The sequence below is a fragment of the Bos indicus x Bos taurus genome, chromosome 11, assembly GCF_003369695.1.
Source record: "Bos indicus x Bos taurus breed Angus x Brahman F1 hybrid chromosome 11, Bos_hybrid_MaternalHap_v2.0, whole genome shotgun sequence".
Taxonomy (NCBI): Eukaryota; Metazoa; Chordata; class Mammalia; order Artiodactyla; family Bovidae; genus Bos; species Bos indicus x Bos taurus.
Window position 1 is genome coordinate 9,575,321 of NC_040086.1, and position 25,199 is coordinate 9,600,519.

General features: G+C 42.1%; 1 protein-coding gene across 1 annotated transcript in view; it reads left to right on the plus strand.

Annotated features, from left to right (window-relative positions):
- TACR1 (tachykinin receptor 1) overlaps positions 1-20,195 on the plus strand; it is a 184,651-nt gene extending 164,456 nt beyond the window's left edge. The window contains exons 3-5 of the mRNA XM_027554791.1: positions 2,924-3,074; positions 15,063-15,259; positions 16,982-20,195. Of these exons, the coding sequence (XP_027410592.1) occupies positions 2,924-3,074; positions 15,063-15,259; positions 16,982-17,273 (640 nt within the window). The 3' untranslated portion in view covers positions 17,274-20,195. The remainder of the gene's footprint in view (positions 1-2,923; positions 3,075-15,062; positions 15,260-16,981) is intronic.
- Positions 20,196-25,199: the final 5,004 nt, after the last annotated feature.

A 25,199-nucleotide genomic window follows, 5' to 3' on the forward strand; every position in this document is an offset into this window, starting at 1 on the left:
TTTTGTATGGCTATTGGCAATTTCTCATTCCTTTTTTTTTGAAACCTTTATTTTCCATTTTGAAGTCAGTCTGTTGAGATAAAATTGCATGTGATGGGCCACTGTGTGCTTTTTGGGAGCTTAAGTTCTCTGGTTTTGCCCCAGAGTTGTTTAAGCCCCATCTTATGTGTCTTGGGTTTCCCAGTGGAGTATAAGACTTCCATGGATGCTCAGATTGTGGGATAGCCAGTTCTTATGTGTGTCCCCTGTTGAGCAGTTTGTTAATTACATGAGTGGGTTTTCCTGTAGGAACAAGCTGCATGGCATGAGATCTTGTTCCTGCAAATTTCTCAGTCATCTGAGAAAGCCATTGCCAGCCAGGAAGAGAGTCCCTTTTTGGAGCTCAGAAGCTCTCAGAAGATTTCCGTTTTATTTTGACAAACTCTATTAAGGTAGCCAAGTCAAGGAAAAACAACAAGCCAGTCTTCCCCGCTAATAACTCAGTCCCACCTTGCCCAGTGTTTGAGCAGTCTTCTCAGTCTCTAAACTGAGGCTAAGCACTCAGTATCCAAAATGAGTCTTCCCAGGGCTTTAACACTGAGGATCCCCTGCTTGAGCAAAATCTTCCCAGTGCCTTAACACAGGATATCCTACTCAGCACCTAAATTGAGAAAAATCCTCCCAGTTCTTTGAGGGTGTCCCACCCAATGTCTAAACTGAGAAACCCAGGTACCTCTTCTTGAAACCAAGTTTCAAAGATAACATTTTCCCCCAAATAAAACTCAAGGTCATCAACCAATACAGGAGATCTGAGATCCAGGAAGATTCACTCAAATCTGTCTGGATTTCAAGGAGGCAGATGGACACAAGAGGCCTCTGCTGGTACCAAGGCTCCAGATTCTCGTAGAGTTCAGGTCAAGGATAGGAATCCATTCTGGATCCCTTTGTTGGTTGCCAAAACTGTCCATTTAAAAAATAATCACAACCTGGAAGTTGCAAGTTATGTTTTATTTGATGGGAATTTTTAGGACTTTGAGGCTTCCCTGGTGGCTCAGAGGTTAAAGCGTCTGCCTGCAATGTGGGAGACCTGGGTTCGATCCCTGGATCAGGAAGATCCCCTGGAGAAGGAAATGGCAACCCACTCCAGTACTCTTGCCTGGAGAATCCCATGGGCGGAGGAGCCTGGTGGGCTACAGTCCATGGGGTCGCAAAGAGTTGGAGACAACTGAGCGACTTCACTTTCACTTTAGGACTTCAAGTCCAGGAAACAGCATCGCAAGTAACCCTGAGAGAACTGCTCTCAGGAGGCAGGAGGAGGAGTCATGTTATATAGAAGTTTGCAACAAGGGGCAAGTAGTCCGAACATCAAAAGACTATTGTTAACTAAAGAAAACCAGATATCTCAAGTAATTTAGTGCCTTTTTTTATGTGAGCAAATACAAGAGCCTGGGCTCACTGAAGTCATTTCTTTCATATATATCTCAGCTATCTGGGGCCAGTTTCTAATGCTTTTCACACACACACACTCCAGCTCTCAGTGCTCACCATGGGGAGTGGCTGAGGCTGCTGGATAGTAGGTATTGTTCTTTCTGGGTGGCCTGCAGGCTCAGAAATTCACATTTGGAGGGATGGAATTGCTGATGACTGCGACATACTTGTTTGTTGATATGGCAGGAAATATTCCATTTCTCACTACCCTTGTTTTGAGGGTTAAAGAAAATACTGCCAGTAAAGTCCTTGGCATTGTGTTCTTCTCTAAATAAAATCTAACTTCCAGTTCTGCTATTAACACTATCATTAATGTAATTATTAATACAGTGACCTACAGTAAACCTCCCCAATTATTAGCTGTTCTCATGTTATTATATTAGAAATTCTGAGCTTTTGCATTACACGCACATCAGAGGGAAAGCCTTATAACTAGCCACATCTCCCAAGGACCCTCTGAGAAAAAATATTCTTTCTCAAAATTCAAATAACATTTAAACGTCCAACTTACAATGACCCTCAAGTTGTGCCGTGGTAGGAAATCTCAGAATCTGTGGGCTAACACTGTGAAGGTTTGTTTCTTGTTCATGTTCCAGTCAGACTCAAATCCTTTGGTAACTGTCTTTCAAGCAGTAACTCAGAGACCCAGACAGCTTCCATCAAGAGATATGTATTTAAGAACTATGCTTAGAAGTAGCTTAACCTTTGTAGCTCTCACCTACTGATCCTAATTCTGGGATAAGTTTTGTCTCTCTCCGAGATAATTATACTTACATCTGTGAATCCATTTGTCATTTAGAATAGCTTAACTCAGTGGTAAAGAGTTCACTTGCCAATGCACGACACATGAGTTTGATCTTTGGGTCAGGAAGATCCAGCTGGAAAAAGTAATGGCAATCTACTCCAGTATTCTTGCCTAGGAAATCCCATGGACAGAGGAGCCTGGCTGGCTACACTCCATGGAACTGCAAAAAATTAAGACAAAAGTTAGCAACTAAACAAGTCTTATTAACCATCACAACTGTTCTCACATGAATGTACTAGTTGTTCTATTGATCCGTGTCCCTGCATCAAAACTAAGCCTAAGTTTTTAAATCTGACAAGTACTTTTGAGTGGTACAATCACCTTCTTTATTCTAGAAAATATACTCCTATTAATTCAGCCCAAGTTTGTATTTTTCTTTGGAGGGAGCAGTAAGCAATACTGAACTAAAATTGTCATACACGTTCAACAAATTCAGTTCCCTTTCATTATGTTCTTTTCATTCTGAACAGGAATCTCCATTATAGAAAAGTCCACAAGAAAAACATGTCAAAAAGATTTGCTTTCTCTACTTTATCCACTAATAGATCACCTACTAATTCATGCAAGTAACTAGTCTGAGACAGGTAACTGTCAAGGCTTGACCAGCCCTGTTACTTCTTGAACTGACTACTCTCACTCACCTTCTTGCAGGTACCACATCTGCGTGACTGTGCTGATCTACTTCCTCCCCCTGCTGGTGATAGGTTATGCTTACACTGTCGTGGGCATCACACTGTGGGCCAGTGAGATCCCTGGGGACTCCTCTGACCGCTACCACGAGCAAGTCTCTGCCAAGCGCAAGGTGAGCAAAGGGCTAGCAGCACTTAACCACCCCCCAGCACAGGTGACAGACTGGTAAGCATGTGAGCCCCAGAGCCTCAGGAGTCCTGGAGGCAGTCCCTGGGTCCCCAGAACTGTAGAAAGGAGGGGAGGAAAGGGGAGGGGAGGAAGAAATCTTCCTTCAATGTGTTGTAACCTAGGCCTGCCTATACAGGCAAAAGCCTCCTCATTCTCACCCTAAAACTAACAGAAAACTGTCAGTTCATAAAACACAAGCACACAGATTTACCCACAGAAGCATGAAGAGCTATTTGGCTCTCTTTAGTTATTACGATTTGACAAAATAATACATTCATTTCATTCAAACGTTAAAAAGCACTAAAAGAAACAAAACTATGGTGATTGGGAACAAACTGGGAATTGCCAGGATTAGTACTGGGGGAAGAATCTGCCTACAAAGCGATTGCATGAGTGAATTTCCTTGCGATAACGGAGCAGTTCTGTATCCTGATTACTGTGGATTTTTTTACTTATCTCTGCATATGATAAAATTTCATAGAACTATACACCAAAAAAGTGCATGTAAAAGCTGGCAAATTCCAAGTACAGCCTGTAGATTAGTTAATAGTACTGTACTAGCATCGGTTTCTTGATTTTGATGGTGTGGCATAGCTATGTAAGGTGGTATCACTGGGAGAAGCTTTGTCATGGGTATCTGAGAATTCTCTGTCCGATTTTTGCAACTTCCTGCAAGTCTTCAATTGCTTGAAAATTAAAAGTCAAAAAATATATTGAGTCTTACCATGAAAAGGCTCACTCCTTTCTAGGTCCTCTATTGAGTTCCCAAATGTTTATGCACTTATGCGCATGTGTGCACGCACACACACACACACACACACACTCACCATGGTAACCACCGTTATTTGTTATTAATCCTTTCAGATATTGTAATGTATTTATAAGCCAAATAAACATATGTTCTTTTCTTTTTTACATAAATAGTAAATATGCACTTTTCTTCCCCTCATTCTTAAACTTAACAGTATCCACAAAATCTTCAAAACTCAATATAGAAACAGCTTTCTCATTCTTTTTTTCTCCTCTTTTAGTACCACCTTGCATAGTGTTTCATTGTGCAGATGCTAGATACCTTTGTTTTATTGAAATATAGTCGACTTACAATAGTATTTAGTTTCAGGTGTATTGCATAATGATTGGACATTCGCATCCATTATCACCACAATAATTCCAGTAACCCTCTGTCCCTCAGTTCAGTTCAGTTCAGTCGCTCAGTTGTGTCCGACTTTTTGCGACCCCTTGAATCGCAGCACGCCAGGCCTGCCTGTCCATCACCAACTCCCGGAGTTCACTCAAACTTAGTCCATCGAGTCAGTGATGCCATCCAGCCAATCATCCTCTGTCGTCCCCTTTTCCTCCTGCCCCCAATCCCTCCCAGCATCAGAGTCTTTTCCAATGAGTCAACTCTTTGCATGAGGTGATCAGAGTACTAGAGTTTCAGCTTTAGCATCATTCCTTGCAAAGAAATCCCCGGGCTGATCTCCTTTAGAATGGACTGGTTGGATCTCCTTGCAGTCCAAGGGACTCTCAAGAGTCTTCTCCAACACCACAGTTCAAAAGTATCAATTCTTCGGCACTCAGCCTTCTTCACAGTCCAACTCTCACATCCATACATGACCACTGGAAAAACCATAGCCTTGACTAGACGGACCTTTGTTGGCAAAGTAATGTCTCTGCTTTTCAATATGCTATCTAGATTGGTCATAACTTTCCTTCCAAGAAGTAAGCGTCTTTTAATTTCATGGCTGCAGTCACCATCTGCGGTGATTTTGGAGCCCCCCAAAATAAAGTCTGACACTGTTTCCACTGTTTCCCCATCTATTTCCCATGAAGTGATGGGACCGGATGCCATGATCTTCGTTTTCTGAATGTTGAGCTTTAAGCCAACTTTTTCACTCTCCTCTTTCACTTTCATCAAGAGGCTTTTGAGTTCCTCTTCACTTTCTGCCATAAGGGTGGTGTCACATGCATATATGAGGTTATTGATATTTCTCCTGGCAATCTTGATTCCAGCTTGTGCTTCTTCCAGACCAGCGTTTCTCATGATGTACTCTGCATATAAGTTAAATAAGCAGGGTGACAACCTTGCCGTACTCCTTTTCCTATTTGGAACCAGTCTGTTGTTCCATGTCCAGTTCTAACTGTTGCTTCCTGACATGCATATAGGTTTCTCAAGAGGCAGGTCAGGTGGTCTGGTATTCCCATCTCTTTCAGAATTTTCCACAGTTTATTGTGATCCACAAAGTCAAAGGCTTTGGCATAGTCAATAAAGCAGAAATAGATGTTTTTCTGGAACTCTCTTGCTTTTTCCATGATCCAGTGGATGTTGGCAATTTGATCTCTGGTTCCTCTGTCTTTTCTAAAACCAGCTTGAACATCTGGAAGTTCACAGTTCATGTATTGCTGAAGCCTGGCTTGGAGAATTTTGAGCATTACTTCTATATGTATTTTATACCCATTCCTCTATCAGGGGACACTTAGGTTGCTTTCATATCTTCGCCATTGTAATGTTGCTATAAACATTAGGGTGCATGAATCTTTTAAAGTGTCTTTGTTTCCTTTGGATAAATACCCAGGAGTGGAGTCGCTGGATGCTATGTTCTATTTTCAATTTGTTAAGGAATCTTCATACTGGTTTCCAGCGCGGCTGCACGAGCTTCTGTTTCCACTAACAGCTTCTCCTCGGCAGCACTTGTTGTTGTCTTTGTGATATAGCCTTATGATACATGTGAGTGATATCTCATTGTGGTTTGGTTTGCAGTTCCCTATTGATTAGTGATGTTGGGAATCTTTACATGTGCCATTTGGCCACCTGTATATCTTCTTGGGGAAAAAAATCTATACAAGTCCCTGCTTATTTTTTAATGCAGTTGTACGGTTTTCTTGATGTTGAGTTATATGAGTTCTTTGCATATTTTGGATATTAATCTCCTAACAGATATATTGTTTGCAAATATCTTCTTCAATTCAGTAGGCTGCCTTTTTGCTTTGTTTGTGGTTTCCCTCACTGTGCAAAAGCTTTTCACTTTGATGTAGTCCCACTTGCTTATTTTTGCTTTTGTTTCCCTTGCCTGAGGAGACAAATAAAAAACCAGCTAAGACCAGTGTCAAAAAGGGTGGTACTTATGGTTTCTTCTAGACGTTTTATGGTTTTGGGTCTTTTTCATTTAAGTTTTTCGTCTACTTTGAATTTATTTATTCCATCCACTTTGATTTTATGTCCAATCAATATGTGACAATGTGATCCAGTTTGATTATTTTGTATGCAGCAGTCAACTTTCCCAACATATTTTGTTGAAGAGGCTTTCTTTTCCCAGTTGTAGATTCTCGCCTCTGTCGTCATAGATTAATTGACCATATGAGTGTGGGTTTATTTCTGGGATCTCTATTCTATTCTACTGAGCTCTGTGTCTGCTTTGTGCCAGTACCATACTGTTTTGATCACTGTAGATTTTAGCATAGCTTTTTGAAATTAGGAGCATAATACCCTTAGCTTTGTTCTTCTTTCTTAAGATTGTTATATCTATTTGGAGTCTTTTGTGTGCCCATATAAATTTTAGAATTATTAGTTCTAGTTCTGTGAGATTGTCTTTGATATTTTGATAAGTTACATTGAGTCTATATGTTGCCTTGAGTAGTATGGTCATTTTAACAATATTAATTCTTCCAATCTGTAAGTATGCTATATATTGGTCTATATTGATTTTTGTTTGTGTCTTCTTCAACTTATTTCATCAGTGTTTTATAGTTTTCCATGTACAATTCTTCTAGATCCTTGGTTCAGTTTATCCTTAAATATTTAAGTCTTTTTGATGCAATTGTAAATGGGATTCTTTTCTTAATTTCTCCTCTGATAGTTCATTAGTAGTATATAGAAATGCAACAAATCTGTGTGTTCTTTATCTACCTCTATTTAACTTTACACTCTATTCTGTTGTTCTTTTCTTTCTTTTTCTCACCATATGGTTGGTTTGTTCTGTCTTCGTTGTTTTTTCCCATTTGGCACCTTGTTTTAGTCTGTTTTCCAGTTCGTGCTTTAGTGAGCTTTGTTCTTAACTGGTGGATATCATTTCTGGTTTCCTTTGTTCAGTGGGTCTATCTATTGTACATTTTTTTTATTATTGTTTTGGATTTGTTTATGAGTGTATACGTATGTGTGTATATTCTATTATTTTAGTTATTATTTGCCTTATTTTGTAATTGCTATTGGTCTGGGGTGCATCTTTTGTTTCTCATTTCTGTATATTCATTTTAATCCCACTTAATACCATACCAAACCACCTCTGGAATCTCTATTCCCTGGAGAATCTCCAAACCCTGAGCCTTTGGAGTGGGAGCACTGACTCCAAGACACTAGACTATCAGCGAACTCCTAACCCTAGGGAGTATCAGATAGTGAGAACTACCACAAAAGCAACCACTTGTATACAGGACCCAGCATCACCCAACTGCCAGTAGCACCCTGGGCAAGATGCCTCATCCAAACAACAAACAAGACAAAAATACAAACCCAATCATCAGCAGACAGAATTACCACCTCACTCAGCCCTGCCCATCAGAAGGATAAAAAAACTCACCCCCTTCCAAACGAATGCAAGCACAAGTCACACCCTACATGAAGCTTACACAAACCCCTGGACCAACTTTACAAGGGCAGAAACCAAAAGAAGGAAGAATTCAACCTCAAAGCCTGGGAAAAGGAGACCTCAAACACAGCAAATTTAAAAAAAGAAAAAAAAAGGCAGAGAAATACTGCACAAATGAAGGAACAACCTAGAAACACACAAGTCCAAATAAATGAAGAGGAAATAGGCAAACTATCAGAAAAGAATTCAGAATAATGATAGAAAAGATGATCCAAAACTTCGAAAATAGAATGTAGAGGATGCAAGAATCAATTAACAAAGATATAGAAGAAATAAAGAATAAACATACGGAGACAAACAACACAATTACTGGAATTAACAATACTCTAGAAGGAATCAATAGCAGAATATCTGAGACAGAAGAACGGATAAGTGAGCTGGAAGATGTATGTGTAAAATAAGATGAATGGTGTAAAATAACTGCTAAAGAGCAGAATAAAGGAAAAAGAATGAAAAGAATTAAGGATAGTCTCAGGGACCTCTGGGACAATATTAAATGCACCAATATTCGAAAAAAAAGAAGAGAAAAGAAAGAGTATGAGAAAATTTTTGAACAGATTAGAATTGAAAATTTCCCCAGCATGGGAAAAGAAATAGTCAATCAAGTCCCAGAAGCACAGAGTCCCATACAGGATAAACCCAAAGAGAAACATGCCAAAGACATATACTAATCAATCTAACAAAGATTAAAGACAAAGAAAGAATATTAAAAGCAGCAAGGGAAAAGCAACAAGTAACATACAAAGGAAACTCCATACATTTAACAGTTAATCTTTCAGAAGAAACTCTGTAGGCCAGAAGGGAATGACAGGATATATTTTAAATACTGAAAGTGAAAAATCTACAACCAAAATTACTCTAAGCAAGGATCTCATTCAAAATTGATAGAGAAATCAAAAGGTTTACAGACAAGCAAAAGCTAAGAGAATTTACTACCACCAAATCAGCTTTACAACAAATGTTAAAGGGACTTATATAGTCAGGAAATACAAGAGAAGAAAAAGATCTACAAAAACAAACCGAAAGCAATTAAGAAAATGGCAATTTGTTGTTCAGTTGCTCAGCCATGTCCAACTCTGTAATCCCATGGACTACAGCACACCAGGCTTCCCTGTCCTTCATCATTTCCCAGAGCTTGCTGAAAGTTGTGTCCATTGAGTCAGTGATGCCATCCAACCATCTCACTCTCTGTTGTCTCCTTCTCCTTCTGCCTTTAATTCTTCCCAGCATCAGGGTCTTTTCCAATGAGTTGTCTCTTCACATCAGGTGGCCAACGTATTGCAGTTTCAGCTTTAGCATCAGTCCTTCCAATGAATATCCAAGATTGATCTCCTTTAGGATTGATTGATTTGATCTCCTTGCAGTCCAAGGGACTCTCAAGAGTCTTCTCCAACACCACAGTTAAAAGCATCCATTCTTCAGCACTCAGCCTTCTTTATGGTCCAACTCTCACATCCATACATGACTACTGAAAAAGTCATAGCTTTGACTTTACAGACCTGTTGGCAAAGTAACGTCTCTGCTTTTTAATATGCTGTCTAGGTTTGTCATAGCTTTTCTTCCAAAGATCAAGTGTCTTTCAATTTCATGGTTGTGATCACCATCTGCAGTGACAAAAACAAACCCCAAACAATTAATAAAATGGCAATAGGAACATATATATCAATAATTACTTTAAATGTAAATCAATTAAATGTTCCAGCCAAATGACACAGGCTGGATGAATGGATACAAAAAAGAGACCCATATATATGCTGTCTACAAGCAACCCACTTCAGACCTAAAGATACATATAGCCTGAAAGTGAGAGGATGGAAAAATATATTCCTTGCAAATGGAAATCAAAAGAAAGCTGGAGTAACAACCATCATATAAGACAAAATAGACATTAAAATAACGAATATTACAAGAGATAAGAAAGGACACTACACAAAGATTCGAATATATTCAATACACTTCCTATGAAACTACCAAGGGTATTTTTCACAGAACTACAACAAATAATTAAGCAATCTGTATGGAAACACAAAAGAGCCCAAATAGCCAAAGCAGTCTTGAGAAAGAAGAATGGAGCTGGAGGAATCAACTTTCCTAACTTCAGATTATACTACAAAGCTACAGTCCTCAAGACACTATGGTACTGGCACAAAAACAGAAATATAGACCAAAGGAACAAGACAGAGAGCCCCGAGATAAATCCATGCACCTATGGGTACCTTGTTTCTGACAAAGGAGGCAAGAATATACAATGGGGCAAAGATAACCTCTTCAATAAGTGGTGCTGTGAAAACTGGATAGCTACATGTAAAAGAATGAAATTAGAACACTTCCTAACAACATACACAAAGATAAACTCAAAATGGATTAAAGACCTAAATGTAAGACCAGAAACTATAAAACTCTTAGAGGAAAACATAGGCAGAACACTCATAGGCAAAACATAGCACAACACTCATTGACATAAATCAAAGCAAGATCCTTTATGACCCATCTCCTAGGGTAATGGAAATAAAAGAAAAAAGTGGGACCTAATTAGGCTTAAAAGCTTTTGCACAGCAAAGGAAACTATAAACAAGGTGAAAAGGCAACCCTCAGAGTGGGAGAAAATAATAGCAAGTGAAACAACTTACAATGGATTATTCTCCAAAATATACAAGCAGCTCATACAAGTCAACACCAGAAAAACAAAAAACCCAATCAAAACAAGGGGGAAAGACCTAAACAGAAATTTCTCCAAAGAAGACATACAAATGGCTAACAAACACATGAAAAGATGCTCAACATCACACATTCTTAGGGAACTTTGTATCAAAACTACAATGAGATATCACCTCACTCCAGTCAGAATGGCCATCGTCAAAAAGTCTACAAACAATAAATGCTGGAGAAGGTGTGGAAAGAAGGGAACCCTCTTGCACTGTAGACTGATACAGCCACTATGGAAAACAGTATGGAGATTTCTTTAAAAAACTAGAAAACATAAAACATAAAACCTATGACTCAGCAATCCCACTCCTAGGCATATACCCCTGAGGAAACCAAAACCAAAAAAGATACACGAACCTCAATGCTCATTGCAGCACTATTTACAATAGCTAAAACATGGAAGCAACCTAGATGTCCATCAACAGATGAATGGATAAAGAAGTTTTATAAAGTTGTACCACAACTTCATATATATATATATATATATATACACACACACACACATATACAATGGAATATTACTCAGCCATAAAAAAGAACTCATTTAAGTCAGTTCTAATAGGTAGATGAAACTAGATCCTATTTATACACAGGGAACTAAGTCAGAAAGAGAAAGATAAATATTGTACACTAACACATATATATGGAATCTAAAAAGATGGTATTGATGAATTTATATGCAGGGCAGCAGTGGAGAGACAGACATAGAGAACAGACTTATGGACACAGTGTAGGGGGCACATGGAAGGAGAGAGTGAGATGTATGGAGAGAGTAGCACGGAAATACATACGCTATGCATATGTACTCCAGGACCTCACTCAGACTTCAAGCAACTTTATTCTGCTGCTGCTGCTGCTAAGTCGCTTCAGTCGTGTCCGACTCTGTGCAACCCCATAGACGGCAGCCCACCAGGCTCCCCCGTCCCTGGGATTCTCCAGGCAAGAACACTGGAGTGGCTTGCCATTTCCTTCTCCAATGCATGAAAGTGAAAAGTGAAAGTGAAGTTGCTCAGTCGTGTCCGACTCTTAGCGACCCCATGGACTGCAGCCTAACAGGCTCCTCCGTCCATGGGATTTTCCAAGCAAGACTACTGGAGTGGGGTGCCATTGCCTTCTCCGACATACGCTAACATATGCAAAATAGATAGCCAATGGGAATTTGCTGAGTGACTCAGGGAACTCAAACAGGGGCTGTGTAACAACCTAGAGGGGTGGGATGGGGAGAGAGACAGGAGGGAGGTTCAAGAGAGAGGGGACATATGGATAACTATGGCTGATTCATGCTGATATTTGGCAGAAAGCAACAATTCTGTAAAACAATTATTCTTCAATTAAAAAATAAATTTAAAAAATACCACACACACACAAAAAAAGACCTAAATGTTAGACTAGGCACTATAAAACTCCTAGAGGAAAACAGGCAGAACATTCTCTGATATAAATCACAGCAATATCTTTTTCAATCCATCTCCCAAAATAATGGAAACAAAAACAAAAATAAACAAATGGGACTAACTTAAATTCAAAAGCTTCTGCACAGCAAAGGAAACAATAAGCAAAACAAAAAGACAAACCACAGATTAGGAGAAAATATTTGCCAGTGATGTGACCAACAAGGGATTAGTCTTCAATATTTACAAACAACTCATAATGCTTAACAGCATCAAAACTAGCAACCCAATCAAAAAATGGGCAGAAGACCTGAATAGACATTTCTCCAAATAAGACACATAGATGGCCAAGAGACATATGAAAAGATGTTCAACATTGCTAAGTATTCAGTTCAGTTCAGTCGCTCAGTCGTGTCCGACTCTCTGCGACCCGGTGAATCACAGCACTCCAGGCCTCCCCGTCCATCACCAACTCTGGGAGTTCACTCAGACTCACGTCCATCGAGTCAGTGATGCCATCCAGCCATCTCATCCTCTGTCGTCCCCTTCTCCTCCTGCCCCCAATCCCTCCCAGCATCAGAGTCTTTTCCAATGAGTCAACTCTTCACATGAGGTGGCCAAAGTACTGGAGTTTCAGCTTCAGCATTATTCCCTCCAAAGAAATCCCAGGGCTGATCTCCTGTAAATCAAAACTACAATGAGATATCACTTCACACCAACTAGAACGGCTATCATCAAAAAAAAAAATCCACAAACAATAAATGCTGGAGAGAGTGTGGAGAGAAAGGAACCCTCCTACAATGTTGTTTTGAATGTAAATTGGTACAGCCACTATGGAGAACAGTATGGAATTCCTTCGGTTCAGTTCAGTTCAGTTTAGTTGCTCAGTCACGTCTGACTCTTTGCGACCCCATGGACTGCAGCATGCCAGGCCTCCCTGTCCATCACCAACTCCTGGAGTTTACCCAAACTCATGTCCATTGAGTCAGTGATGCCATCCAACCATCTCACTCTCTGTCATCCCCTTCTCCTCCTGCCTTCAATCTTTCCCAGCATCAGGGTCTTTTCAAATGAGTCAGCTCTTCGCATCAGGTGGCCAAAGTCTTGGAGTTTCAGCTTCAGCATCAGTCCTTCCAATGAATATTCAATTCCTTTAGGATTGATTGGTTTGATCTCCTAGCAGTCCAAGAGACTCTCAAGAGTCTTCTCCAACACCACAGTTCAAAAGCATCAATTCTTTGGTACTCAGCTTCCTTTATAGTCCAACTCTCATATCCATACACGACTACTGGAAAAACCATAGCCTTGACTAGATGGACCTTTGTTGGCAAAGTAATGTCTGTTTTTTAATATGCCATCTAGGTTGGTCATAACTTTCCTGCCAAGGAGTAAGCATCTTTTAATTTCATGGCTGCAGTCACCATCTGCAGTGATTTTGGGGCCCCCCCAAAAAATAAAGTCCGCCACTGTTTCCACTGTTTCCCCATCTCTTTGCCATGAAGTGATGGGACCAGATGCCATGATCTTCGTTTTTTGAATGTCGAGTTTTAAGCCAGCTTAAATGTGTATTTATTTCTCTGTGCCTATTTCTATATATCAGGTAAACTGATTACATGTTCTGACCTTGGAGAAGTGGCTTTATGTTGGAGCTGTCCAGCGGGACCCAGCAGCACACTCCTGTCTGGTCAGCTCTGTGCTCTAAGGGTGCCCCCTGTGTGTGCTCTGTGTGCCCTTCCACTGCGGTGGATCTGACTACTGTGGGCATGCCTGTAGGTGAGGCTCCCAGCCCAGTTCACTGCCAGACCTGCCTTGTGTGGTGGCTGTTGGCCACTAGTGCACAGGGATAGGTTCTAGGGCATGTGGCTACGGGCCAATGAGGGCTCTGGGGCTGGCATCAGCCCACTGGTGTGTGGGTAAGCCCCCAGATCTGATAGGCTAAAAGGAGAACTCCAAAATGACATTTGCCAAAACCAATGTCCTCAATGTAGAATGAACTCCCTAAAATGGCTGCGACCAGTATTTTCATCCCAGAGGTGGTCCCAATTGCCTCCTGCCTCTCCCGGAAACTCTTCAAGGTCAGCAGGTAGGTCTGACTCAGGCTCTCTTAGGAACACAATCTCTGTTTCCTACGATCTTCTCGCACTCCTGTGTATAAGCCCTGGTGGCTTTCAAAGTCAGAGAGTCTTGGGTGTTGTCTTCCCAGTCCAGGACCCACCAGGAACCCAGCGTGGGGCTCAGGCCTCTTGTTCCTCGGGGGGAACTGTGCAATTGTGATTATCCTTCCGTTTGTGGTTTACCTTCCCCAGGGTATGGATCTTCACTACATTGCATCTCTATTCCTCCTACCCATCTCATTGTGATTCCTTCTTTATATCTTTAGTTGTAGAAAATCTTTCCTGCTAGTCTTCAGCTTCTCCCATATGTAGTCGCTTTGTACCTAGTTGTAATTCTGCTGTGCCCATGTGAGGGGATGAACTCACTGCCTTCCTATTCTACTATGTCGACCACACATCTTCTAGGTCATTCTTTCTCTTAAGATGTCTTGGGAATGAAAAGGAGTGGATTATATCACCCTATATTCATAAAGCCATTTTATGAATATTCCCTTTAAACATCTGACAGTCCCTTGCTGCAGCTATCCAAATCCTACCCATTCTCTTTCCTTCCCCCAGAGTCTTCAAGTCTAGCAGCCTACTCTGACTCATAGCCCTTTTCCTTCTGCTGCTTTCTCCCCATTCCGGGATCTTTTCCTCCTGAACACCCTTTGCTCATTAACCTGGTCTCCCTTGGCTTCTCCAGCCATTTCCCAGAAGTATGATATGATATTCTTAAACATGAATGCACATGAGAATAATCAGAAGGGCTTCTCGAACACTGAATTCTGAGTTCCACATTCAAAGTTTCAGATAGACTGGAATGCAGTCTAAGGACTTTTGCATTCCTGACAACTTCTCAAGTGATATTTATGTTCCTGGTCCTGGGGCCACTCTTGGGAATCACTGATACAACCAAAGTCCTTTGGTACCAATATAAGTGGTCCTTCCTCCACCTTGAAAGGTGTTACTATATCATTAGTTACTTTATATCACATAGCACACTGTGCATAGTAAGTGGGCAGGATAAGAGAGAAAATAACCATTATAAAGGGAAGATGTGCTGCTAGTCTTACCTGTCTCACTCTCTTGCCAGGTGGTTAAGATGATGATCGTTGTTGTATGCACCTTTGCCATCTGCTGGTTGCCCTTCCACATCTTCTTCCTCTTGCCTTACATCAACCCTGATCTCTACCTGGAGAAGTTTATTCAGCAGGTTTACCTGGCCATCATGTGGCTGGCCATGAGCTCTACCATGTACAACCCCATCATCTACTGCTGTCTCAACGACAGGTAAGACCTCATCCCCCATACTCTCTCCAGGACAAGACCCTACTAATCCCTCTGTTGAATCCCTGCTGACTGAACCATGTGATGATTAGTTTTCTATAGTCTGCACCACTCACTCGTCTCTCACAGCTGGCTCTGCTCAATTAGGTTGGCTGCTTGGGGACTACAAAGACAAATGGTCTTGTCACCATGCAGGAATAGGAGCCACGAGAAGATTTTTTTTTCCTTTCCAAGGGGAGCCAGAAACACATACCCATATTTGAAATCTTCAGACTTTTAAGCACTAGTTACCCAGCATTGGAGGGTCGGGTGCAGGGCAGATAAAAACTCTCTGTGATTAATATACATAAATCAGGTTGCCAGCTGGATCAAGTTCACAAATTTGTTCAATCTGCTCTAAGGATTCCATTCACAGAGAGTTGTGCATGCAGAAAGAGACAAAGAATCAGAGAGAGAAAGAGTCAGAGAATGAATGAGTCAGAAAGTGAGAGAGAACAAGAGAGAGAGAGATTGATGCCATTTGAATGTTATCTACCACATGGCATTTTTTTCCCTTCTCTGATCTCTCATTTTCCTCTTCCCAGCCCATCTGGGCAGGGACTTCCCTGGCAGTCCAGTGGTTAAGACCTCACTTTCCAATGCAGCAGGGGTGGGGCAGGTTCAATTCCAGGTCGGGGAGCTAAGATCCTACATGCCTTGCAATCGGAAAACCAAAACAAAATCAATATTGTAACAAATTCAATAGACTTTAAAAATTGTCCACATCAAAAAAAAAATCTTAAAAAAAATTTTTAAGGTAGCTTTGTCCAGTTTCTTCCAGCACTTCTAGCAGGACAGGGTAAGCAAAAAGAAGTCAGAGCCTCAAAGGTCTGATTCTGCCTTTGTTTGGCCACAGGGGCCAGGAGAGCCTCCCCTGAAGTGGAAGCCAACTTCAGACAAGTAAGAAAAGAAAGAACCCTCAGGAATGGTGATCAGCAATAAGGAATCCACCACAGAGTGCAGAGTCTCCAAAAGGGAGAGCTGTGGGAAGCTGTGGTTGGCAGTTCAGTTATCTGGAGCACCACCACAGAAGGGAGACAGGAGAAGAAGGGGGAGAGAATAAAAGATTTGTTACATTTATAGCCAACAGTTATCAGCCGATAAGGAGCCTCCCATGAATGAGACACCCAGGGGACTTTGAAGACAGATATTCCCTGGGACTTGTCCAAATGGTCTTTGTTTAACTCACAGATGTATCTTCTAAGAGCCTCACAACCTGCCTAAACATTTCTAGGTTAAATCTCTCAGCACATCTTTTAAGTAAAAGCTGATTCTTCCTGCTCAAAACACAGGGAAACTGAGGCACACTGAAGGGACACGATTGGTAGAAAGTCAGTGGGCTACTTGAGGGAAAGGACTGGGTCTTGACACTGTACTGTACATGTGATGAACGCTCGGTGAATGTTTTTACTGATGCTGAGCTGACCCAGAGCTGGTGGAGGCAGCATATTTCACAGTACAGACTTGCATTTCACATGAACTTGGGTTCTAATCCTGGAGTTGACCTTGATGACTGACCTTTGAAACTTTGCCCTTAGCATCTCCAGTTATCAATTTATTAAAAAAAATAAGAAGACAGAGTCTCATTTGGGTATACCCTCATATTAAACAGCTTCTGCAATGGTGGGAACACCCCTGATAGCAGGCTATACTCAAGCGTTACTTGTCCATCCACTCTCTTTCCAGGTTCCGTCTGGGCTTCAAGCATGCCTTTCGGTGCTGCCCTTTCATCAGTACTGGTGACCATGAAGGGTTCGAAATGAAATCCACTAGGTACCTCCAGACCCAAGGCAGCATCTATAAAGTCAGCCGCCTGGAGACCACTGTCTCCACAGTGGTGGGGGCCCATGACGAAGACCTGGAGGAAGGCCCCAAGGCTGTGCCCTCGTCCTTGGACCAGATCTCCAATGACCCCTCTCACAGCGACTCTAAGACCACAGTGGAGAGCTTCAGCTTCTACTCCAACATGCTCTCCTAGACCCCGGGGCTTTCAGCAGGCACGGCCACCTCTATCTTTGTCTTGCTTCATTTCATGCATGGATAAATCTTCGGTATAAAATCCATAAGAAACACCCTTGGGGCTTGTGAAAGTCTGAGAATAGTTTGAGTAAAACATTCCATTCTGGAGTTAAAAACCTACATTCTTCTATATCTTTGTCCCACACACGCTGCGTGACCCCAAAAAATCATTGACTTCTCTGAGCCTGTACAATGAGAAGGTTAAACTTGATTTTCTCTACAATCCATTCCAAGATTCTAGAATTAATTTCAATTGCATGTGCTCATTTCAGGGTGATTCCTGCAGTGCAGAAACAAATCAAACTGATCTGAAGTAAGACCCTGTCTTACTTCAATAAAGGTGTTCTCAGTCTTGCTTAGATTATTTTCCTTTAGCTGGTGGCTCACACTGCATCAGCCTCTGCTTGATAATGTAAACAAAAGGAGAAACCAGCTAAAATCTGAATGAAAGAGTTAACCTTCTCTTCTAAGCACCAATGAAAATAAGGTATACTTCTGAAGCCCCTTTTGGCATCTCAGTAAATCAATGTATCATGGGATTGACAGTTTCAGATTCATCTGTATTATGTCCCCATTGACTCTCCTGAGCCACCAATGCAAATAGAATATGTCCACTGATACTAGTTAATGTCTGTTATGAATCAAGACTCAGGAGAACTGTGCAACACTTAATCTGATCCTCTTTCCTTATTTGTAAAACTAAGAGGCTGAATGACATCATCTAGGTGTCCCTTCAAATTTTAACATTCATCGGTTCAATGATTGTATGTGTTTTTTGTTTGTTTAACCCAAAACGGAATAATAGGAGCAGTAAGTCTAGTGACTTAATGCCCAGCTCTTTGAGATGTAGCAACTGCTAAGACCATGTATTAATATCCACATATGACATTCTCTGATTTGTCCTGGAACTGTGAGTACTTTCCTTCTCCTGAAAGATTTTTGCCTTTGACAGAGCAGAGGACTTTGTGTCAAGACTTGCATCTCTCTATCAGGCCTTAGCAGGCTAGGTCTCACAGCTAGAGAATACCACTGGGAAAGACAAACACGTGGGCTCCCTGCTCTGGCCTTTTGGTTATCTTAAGGCAGGGGCACTCATGCAGATTTTTCTTTATACTAGCATTAGGCATGTGCTCAGATGCTCAATGACTGAGGAGGCTGTGCCCTGCAACCACATTTGAGGGAAGAGGCCACCTTACATCTCTCTTTAGGCTCTGAATCTCCCCTTCCTGCCACTGGCTTTGCTGACCTCCTGCCTAAAAGAGGTAGAATGATCAATAAACCCTAAAGAAGAAGAGTCGGTCAACAAAGAGTCATGAACCAGGAGAACTTCGTGTCCTAACACAGTTTTGGGGTCACAGCAGGTGAGCATGCAATTTCTTTCTGTCTCCAGATCTGTGCTTTGACCAGATGTGGCTGAAAGCAGAGACAACATGTAACTATATAAATGCCTTCCTCATGGTTTGAAGAATGCATGCACAAGTCCTGCGTCCATCGTGTTGAAGGAGAACAGTGGTGCACATCAGGTTTACAGCCCTTACCAGCTGTGCTGGCCCTAGCCCTGCTAGGGCATTGGCAGGCCAGGAAGAAGCTGTATAGCAATAGTAGAAGCCAGAAGGACCTGACAGCCACATTCGCCAAAGCAGAACAAGGAGGATTAAACTAAGGAAACCAGCTCAGTGTAAACATGTGGATGGAATACTTAATTTAGGGGCAACAAAAGTCAGTGCCCAAAACATTTTAGTCATACTTCTAATAAAGAATCAGGCCATGTATGGATTATTCACGTCAGAGGGATGTAAAGAACTGGCATGATTATGAGAAGTACCCAAGAAGAAAATGCTAAGGAGTAGGGGGACTTTCTCTCTATGGAAGAGGTTAGAGTTGAGTTTAACAAGGACTGTTGAACACTTAATCTGGACTTGGCCCTGAGCTGGGGACACACAGCTTCTTCTGTTCTTGAGAAAGCCTATCAGACAGGCCATTGCTAATTCACCAGTCTTAGTTGGTCTAGGCTGCCCAGCAGGCATGGAGGCAGTTGAGAAGCAGATTCTCCACAGGATTCTAAAGACCCACACTCAACATACATAATGGGGTCAAAGTCAAAGACCTTAAGATGGCCTTTTGCAATGGACATTCTTTGAGATAATTCCAAAGAGAGCATCAGCCAATCTAGAGGAACTGAAGGGATGTGGTTGGACAGCATCATCGCTGCACATTGTAGGAGGGGGCAGTGTCAAATATGGCAGAACGTTTCCTCTGAGAGAGAGAGCCCATCAAGCCTTCCCCTGACCCACCCTCCAACATCCACTTACCTGATAAAAGTGCTGTCTTCTCCCCTGTGAGGAACACCATGATTTGTACTGTGCATGGGTCTCACTCTTATAGAAATGTGTCACCCTGCGTTTATCTCCTAAGTGGTTTTCCTTGATATTCTGTTCAGTAGGGATAAAATAGAAGGCATCTTTGGGCCATCTTTGTTATGTTACTTCCAAAATGTGAGATCCAATTGCTGTCCTTGAGCTATATATACTGTGCCAATTCCTCCTTGTTCTTTCACAGACAGAAATTAATGTATATCATAGACACACAGTAGAACCATAGCAACTGAGGGATGGGGAGGAAGACTAAATGGGAAGAACTAAAAGACAAGAGTTCTTATCTTCCTCACCTCCCACTAAAGCACTGGGACATAGTGGAATTTCCTTTTTCTCAGAAAGACTAGGTGGAACCCTGGGAAAAGGGGACTTGGGAGCTAAACTTATTGACCTGGCTTTCAGGAAGAACCATGTAAGCAAAGACAGGTAGTTCTTAAGGTTTCTATACTATCCAACCTGGGATCCTGGAAAAATCTCCATACAGAAATAAAGTATGTTTTTGACTACTTCTTGCCTCTGTCTCATCTCTAGGGAAACTAAGCACCGTATAAGATACTGAATGGGGTGGTCCTACGAACCCTAACAAATGGCATAGACAAAAGAATGGAGCCCAACGTCCAGCAAACTCCTACCTTTGTGACAAAATGGGTTGGCAAGATGTGGGAACGATTTCTGGGTGGGGATCTGGGAAGGTAGTATGGGATTGTGTGAAGTGACCAACAGAGTCGCCTATGAGTAGAATTGTGTCAGTTCAGGTCCTCCCAGAAGCAGACACCAGGACAGAGTTGGAAGTGCAAGAGACTTGTTAGGGAACACTTGGGAAAGATAAGGGGTGAGGAGGACAGGTTGGAGGGGCCTTGAGACTGTGGAAATCTGATGCCTGGGAAAAAGATGGAGGGAGATTGAGCAGGAGGAGCTTCCATATGAGGTACAGCCCTGGGAAAGTCTCAGCTGGCCCACCAGCTTGCATGCAAAGGGTGCCCCACACTAGCAGAAATGGCCAGGCCTCGAACCCCCAACAGACTCTCACTGACTGGGAGCTATCTGGGGAGAGAGTAGTCTGGGCTTGAACACTATGGCGGGTCCTGAAGGTACTGCAGCTAGAGGCAGGCAGCTGACTACACTCCCATGGCCAGCTCTCTCCTGAAGAGAGATCTGTGCCATCACTCCCACAGCCACCACCAGAGCTTTGGTCCAGCCCTCTGTGTTTGAAAACATGTCAGGAAGCCCTTGGCAGTATTAGAAACATCAGTGGTTAATCTCTGTGAGCCCTGGCAACCTGGAAGAGAGCCCAGGAAGCAGGGGCCACCCTGTACTGCCTCATCCCTCAGGCATGCCCCCTCAAAAGAGTGATGAGCAGCTGGTGGAAGACTTGCAGTGACAGAGACTGTAAGGCTTTACAAGAGTGAATTTTGAAGAAAATCTAGACACTTATGCAACATGGGGAGTATCAGAAACAAATAAATAATAAGGATGTTCATGTTAAAACTAAGATGACTTAAATTGAGGTGCCTGGATAAGCTTCAAGGAATCCACAAATTCCCTTCAAGTTCCCCACAAATCATATGTAAAACATTGTGTGTGTGTGTGTATAATAAAGGGTGCAAAACCTGAATCATCTCAGAAGAAATCATTCTCCCTCTTCTCTCCAGAGAAAGAGAGAAAATAAACTGTTTACAAGAGAGGGAACAGGAGCCCCGAGGCCTTCAGAACACAGAGGTAGGGGAGCCCCGGGAGATCCAGAATGGCTGCCAGGAAACTTGAAACAACTTTGGAACAAAACCATAATTCACTTCAGGCACACAGATGAGTTAAAGTTGTAGAACATCTTTAAAGATGTTTGTGACAGTAAAAGCACCCAATTCAGGATTAAGGGCTGGGCTTACTCTTCATTGGAGAGATGAACATTTGTTAGCTGAAGAAAATACAAAGCTTAATTATAGGTCAAGAAATAATATCAGCTGTGGAGTATGGACATTCTTGCAGAAATTCAAAGACATTTTCATTTAGTCCTGGGTAGGCACGTGGCCTCATACACCATGAAGGTGACTTAAGAGCCATTCTGGCTTTGGTAATTCTCTCTGCATAGCTGCATCGATCCTTTTCATGAGTAAATGGATCTTCCCAGCTCTGAAACCCAAGAAGGGGTTTCAGTCAAGTCCTCAAACAGAGGCAGGCAAGGTGGAGACACATCAAAAATGTTCTTCTCCATCTTCAAAGGTGAAGGGAAGGGGCTTCCCTGCTGGCTCCACAGAAAAGAATCCACCTGCCAATGCAAGAGACACAGGTTTGATCCCTGGTCTGGGAAGATCCCACATGCTTCAACTTCTGAAGCTGCAACAAGAGAAGCCACCACAATGAGAAGCTGCGCACCTCAACTAGAGAGAAGCCCAAGAAGCAGCAGAGACCCCGCAGGGACAAAAATAAGTAAAAAAGTGAAGGGAGAATCTGACTGCAGAAACTGCTTTCCTGAATCCCATAGGCAATGCTCTGAAATGCCTTCATTAAGCAGCAGTTAGGAAAACAGGGAGGAAGAGAAATGAGGCCATGTATGTGCGTGCTAAGTTGCTTCATTCATGTGTGACTCTCAAAGAGGAAGATCTCCTCCTCCAGGAGATCTTCCCAACCCAGGGATCTAACCCATGTCTCTTATGTCTCCCGAACTGGCAGATGAATTCTTTACCACTAGCACCACCTGGGATTCAACATAAAGTGATTGTGATCTTTGGTTCTTTCTCAAGCAGTGCAGTTAGGAAAAAAGGCTGCTAATTAGAAATGTGACTTACTGTATCAGCAATAGCAATGACATGAGCCCCACTGTGGTTGCTGCCCTGACCCTGCCTTTCTCTGCTGGCATGTTAGCAGCATCTATTCCACTAACTTCAGAGATTTTCACACTGACAGATTCTAAGCCAAGTCCTCTGCATTCTGTGCATGTGTCCTTTGTCTCTTTCCTCTTCTTTTTATGTCCAGTTTCCTTTTGTTCTCCATTCTTTATTCCAACATTATTTTTATCCCTAGAAACTCTCTCCTCCTAACACACACCCTGCTGAAATCTCTAAGTTTTAATCCCACTACTCCGGATGCCTTCTTAGCACACACTTTAATAAAGAGAGTGAGGCATAATAGTGAAACCCCACCATCCCTAACAAATTTCCTTTCCCATCTCAAGTTCGCTCTTGCTCCCTCATGTACCTGCTCACCCACTCTTTTCTTTAATCCCCTTCCCAACTTCACCGCCCACTCATCCATTTTCCGAAACTAAGAGGACTTTCAGAGCAGGGCTCCTGAGTTAGTGCTAAAACTCAAAAGAAACAGCTGCAGCAAGAAATCCAGACACTAGATTGGGCTGAGAGAATAGCAGGCTCCAGAGGGACTCCAGGATCCAGTACTGTCATCTCCTAACTATGCCAGTATATGAATTTAAAGAACAATGTTAGCGCATGAAGAGGCCATGGGACAGAGTGGAGGAAGTAAGGTAAGGCAGTGCGTGCTCACTGCTCACAAAGCTCTTTCTGGATCTGGTCGTGCTCCTCTGCCCATTTCCTCATTGAAAAGGGACTCACTGACCCATACCCACCTGGAGAAGTACCTGTTTTGGCAGAAGTGTCCTATGGGACAGCAACTATTCCTCCAAGATGGCAGCCACCTGGGCTGGTCCAGACAGTCAAAAAAAAAAAAAAAAGATTCTCTTATGGGTGATTATGAACATGATTCTGTGTTGACCTCAAGAATTTGGGGACAAGCCAAACACTATCTCACAAAGAGAGGTAGAACTTTTCTGCTAATTTTATACCTACAAGAATTTGACAGCTAATGGGGGAAGGATGAGAGGAAGGAATAGTCAGGAGTTTGGGATGGACAGGTACACACTGCTATATTTAAAATGAATAGCCAATAAGGTCTATTGTTTAGAACATGGAATTTTGCTCAAATGTTATGTGGCAGCCTGGATAGGAGAGGCATTTAGGGGAGAATGGATATATGTGCATGTATGGCTGAGTCCCTTTGCTGTTCACGTGAAACTATCCCAACATTGTTAATCAACTATACCACTATACAAAATAAAAAGTTTAAAAAAAAAAAGGATTTGATAGCGGATGATTCAACTTCATCCACTGGAGATTTGTCATGATATAGCAGGCACTCTGTGGGGGAGGGGAGGGTTGGAAATGTAAATTTCAATAGCACATGGTGTCCGCCCTCAATAAATTCACAGTCCAGAGGGGTAGACAGATGTTCATCATAGTCCAGGGGGAGGAATGTAAAAACAGAGATGCTAGAAAGAATTCTTGATGTCTCACCACACAAAATGTTGTAAAAAGATAACAAAATCTTAAGTCAAATGTTTTCCTCAATGGCAATGCACATATAGTCACTCACAGAAATGTTTTCCCATTGATTTATTTATATTTATATTTATTTTATTTATTTATACTTATTTATATTGATTTATTTTCTCATTGATTTATTTCCACAAACTTCTAAGTTTTCTCGTATCAGATGGACACACTTGCTTTAACCCTCTTTCAGTTGTTGATTTTTCAATTGGGTTTATTGTTGACTTTCAGTTCAGTTCAGTTCAGTTCAGTCTCTCAGTTGTGTCCGACTCTTTGTGACCCCATGAATCGCAGCATGCCAGGCCTCCCTGTCCATCACCAACTCCCGGAGTTCACTCAGACTCACGTCCATCGAGTCAGTGATGCCATCCAGCCATCTCATCCTCTGTCGTCCCCTTCTCCTCCTGCCCCCAATCCCTCCCAGCATCAGAGTCTTTTCCAATGAGTCGACTCTTCGAATGAGGTGGCCAAAGTACTGGAGTTTCAGCTTTAGCATCATTCCTTCCAAAGAAATCCCAGGGCTGATCTCCTTCAGAATGGACTGGTTGGATCTCCTTGCAGTCCAAGGGACTCTCAAGAGTCTTCTCCAACACCACAGATCAAAAGCATCAATTCTTCGGCACTCAGCCTTCTTCGCAGTCCAACTCTCACATCCATACATGACCACTGGAAAAACCATAGCCTTGACTAGACGAACCTTTGTTGGCAAAGTAATGTCTCTGCTTTTGAATATGCTATCTAGGTTGGTCATAACTTTCCTTGCAAGGAGTAAGCGTCTTTTAATTTCATGGCTGCAGTCACAATCTGCGGTGATTTTGGAGCCCCAAAAAATAAAGTCTGACACTGTTTCCACTGTTTCCCCATCTATTTCCCATGAAGTGATTTAAATCCTCCCAAATCAAAAGACAGTCCCAGTAGAATCTGACCACCACTGCCTCTACTCTCACCCCTCTCCAGGCTCCATCTTTGGGCCACAGGACTGGTCTTGGGTGCCCTCTGAAGGTCTCTATTAAAATATGCAGGTTATGGATTCAAATGAAAGCGGTATCCAACACTAAAGCCAAATGCCCTCTACCAGCAGGTGGGGACATCACTTTAAAGTATCCCAGGAGCCAGTGCCAAGAACATAACTTTCCTAGGCCTAGGTGTTGCTTGGGTTATAGATTTGAA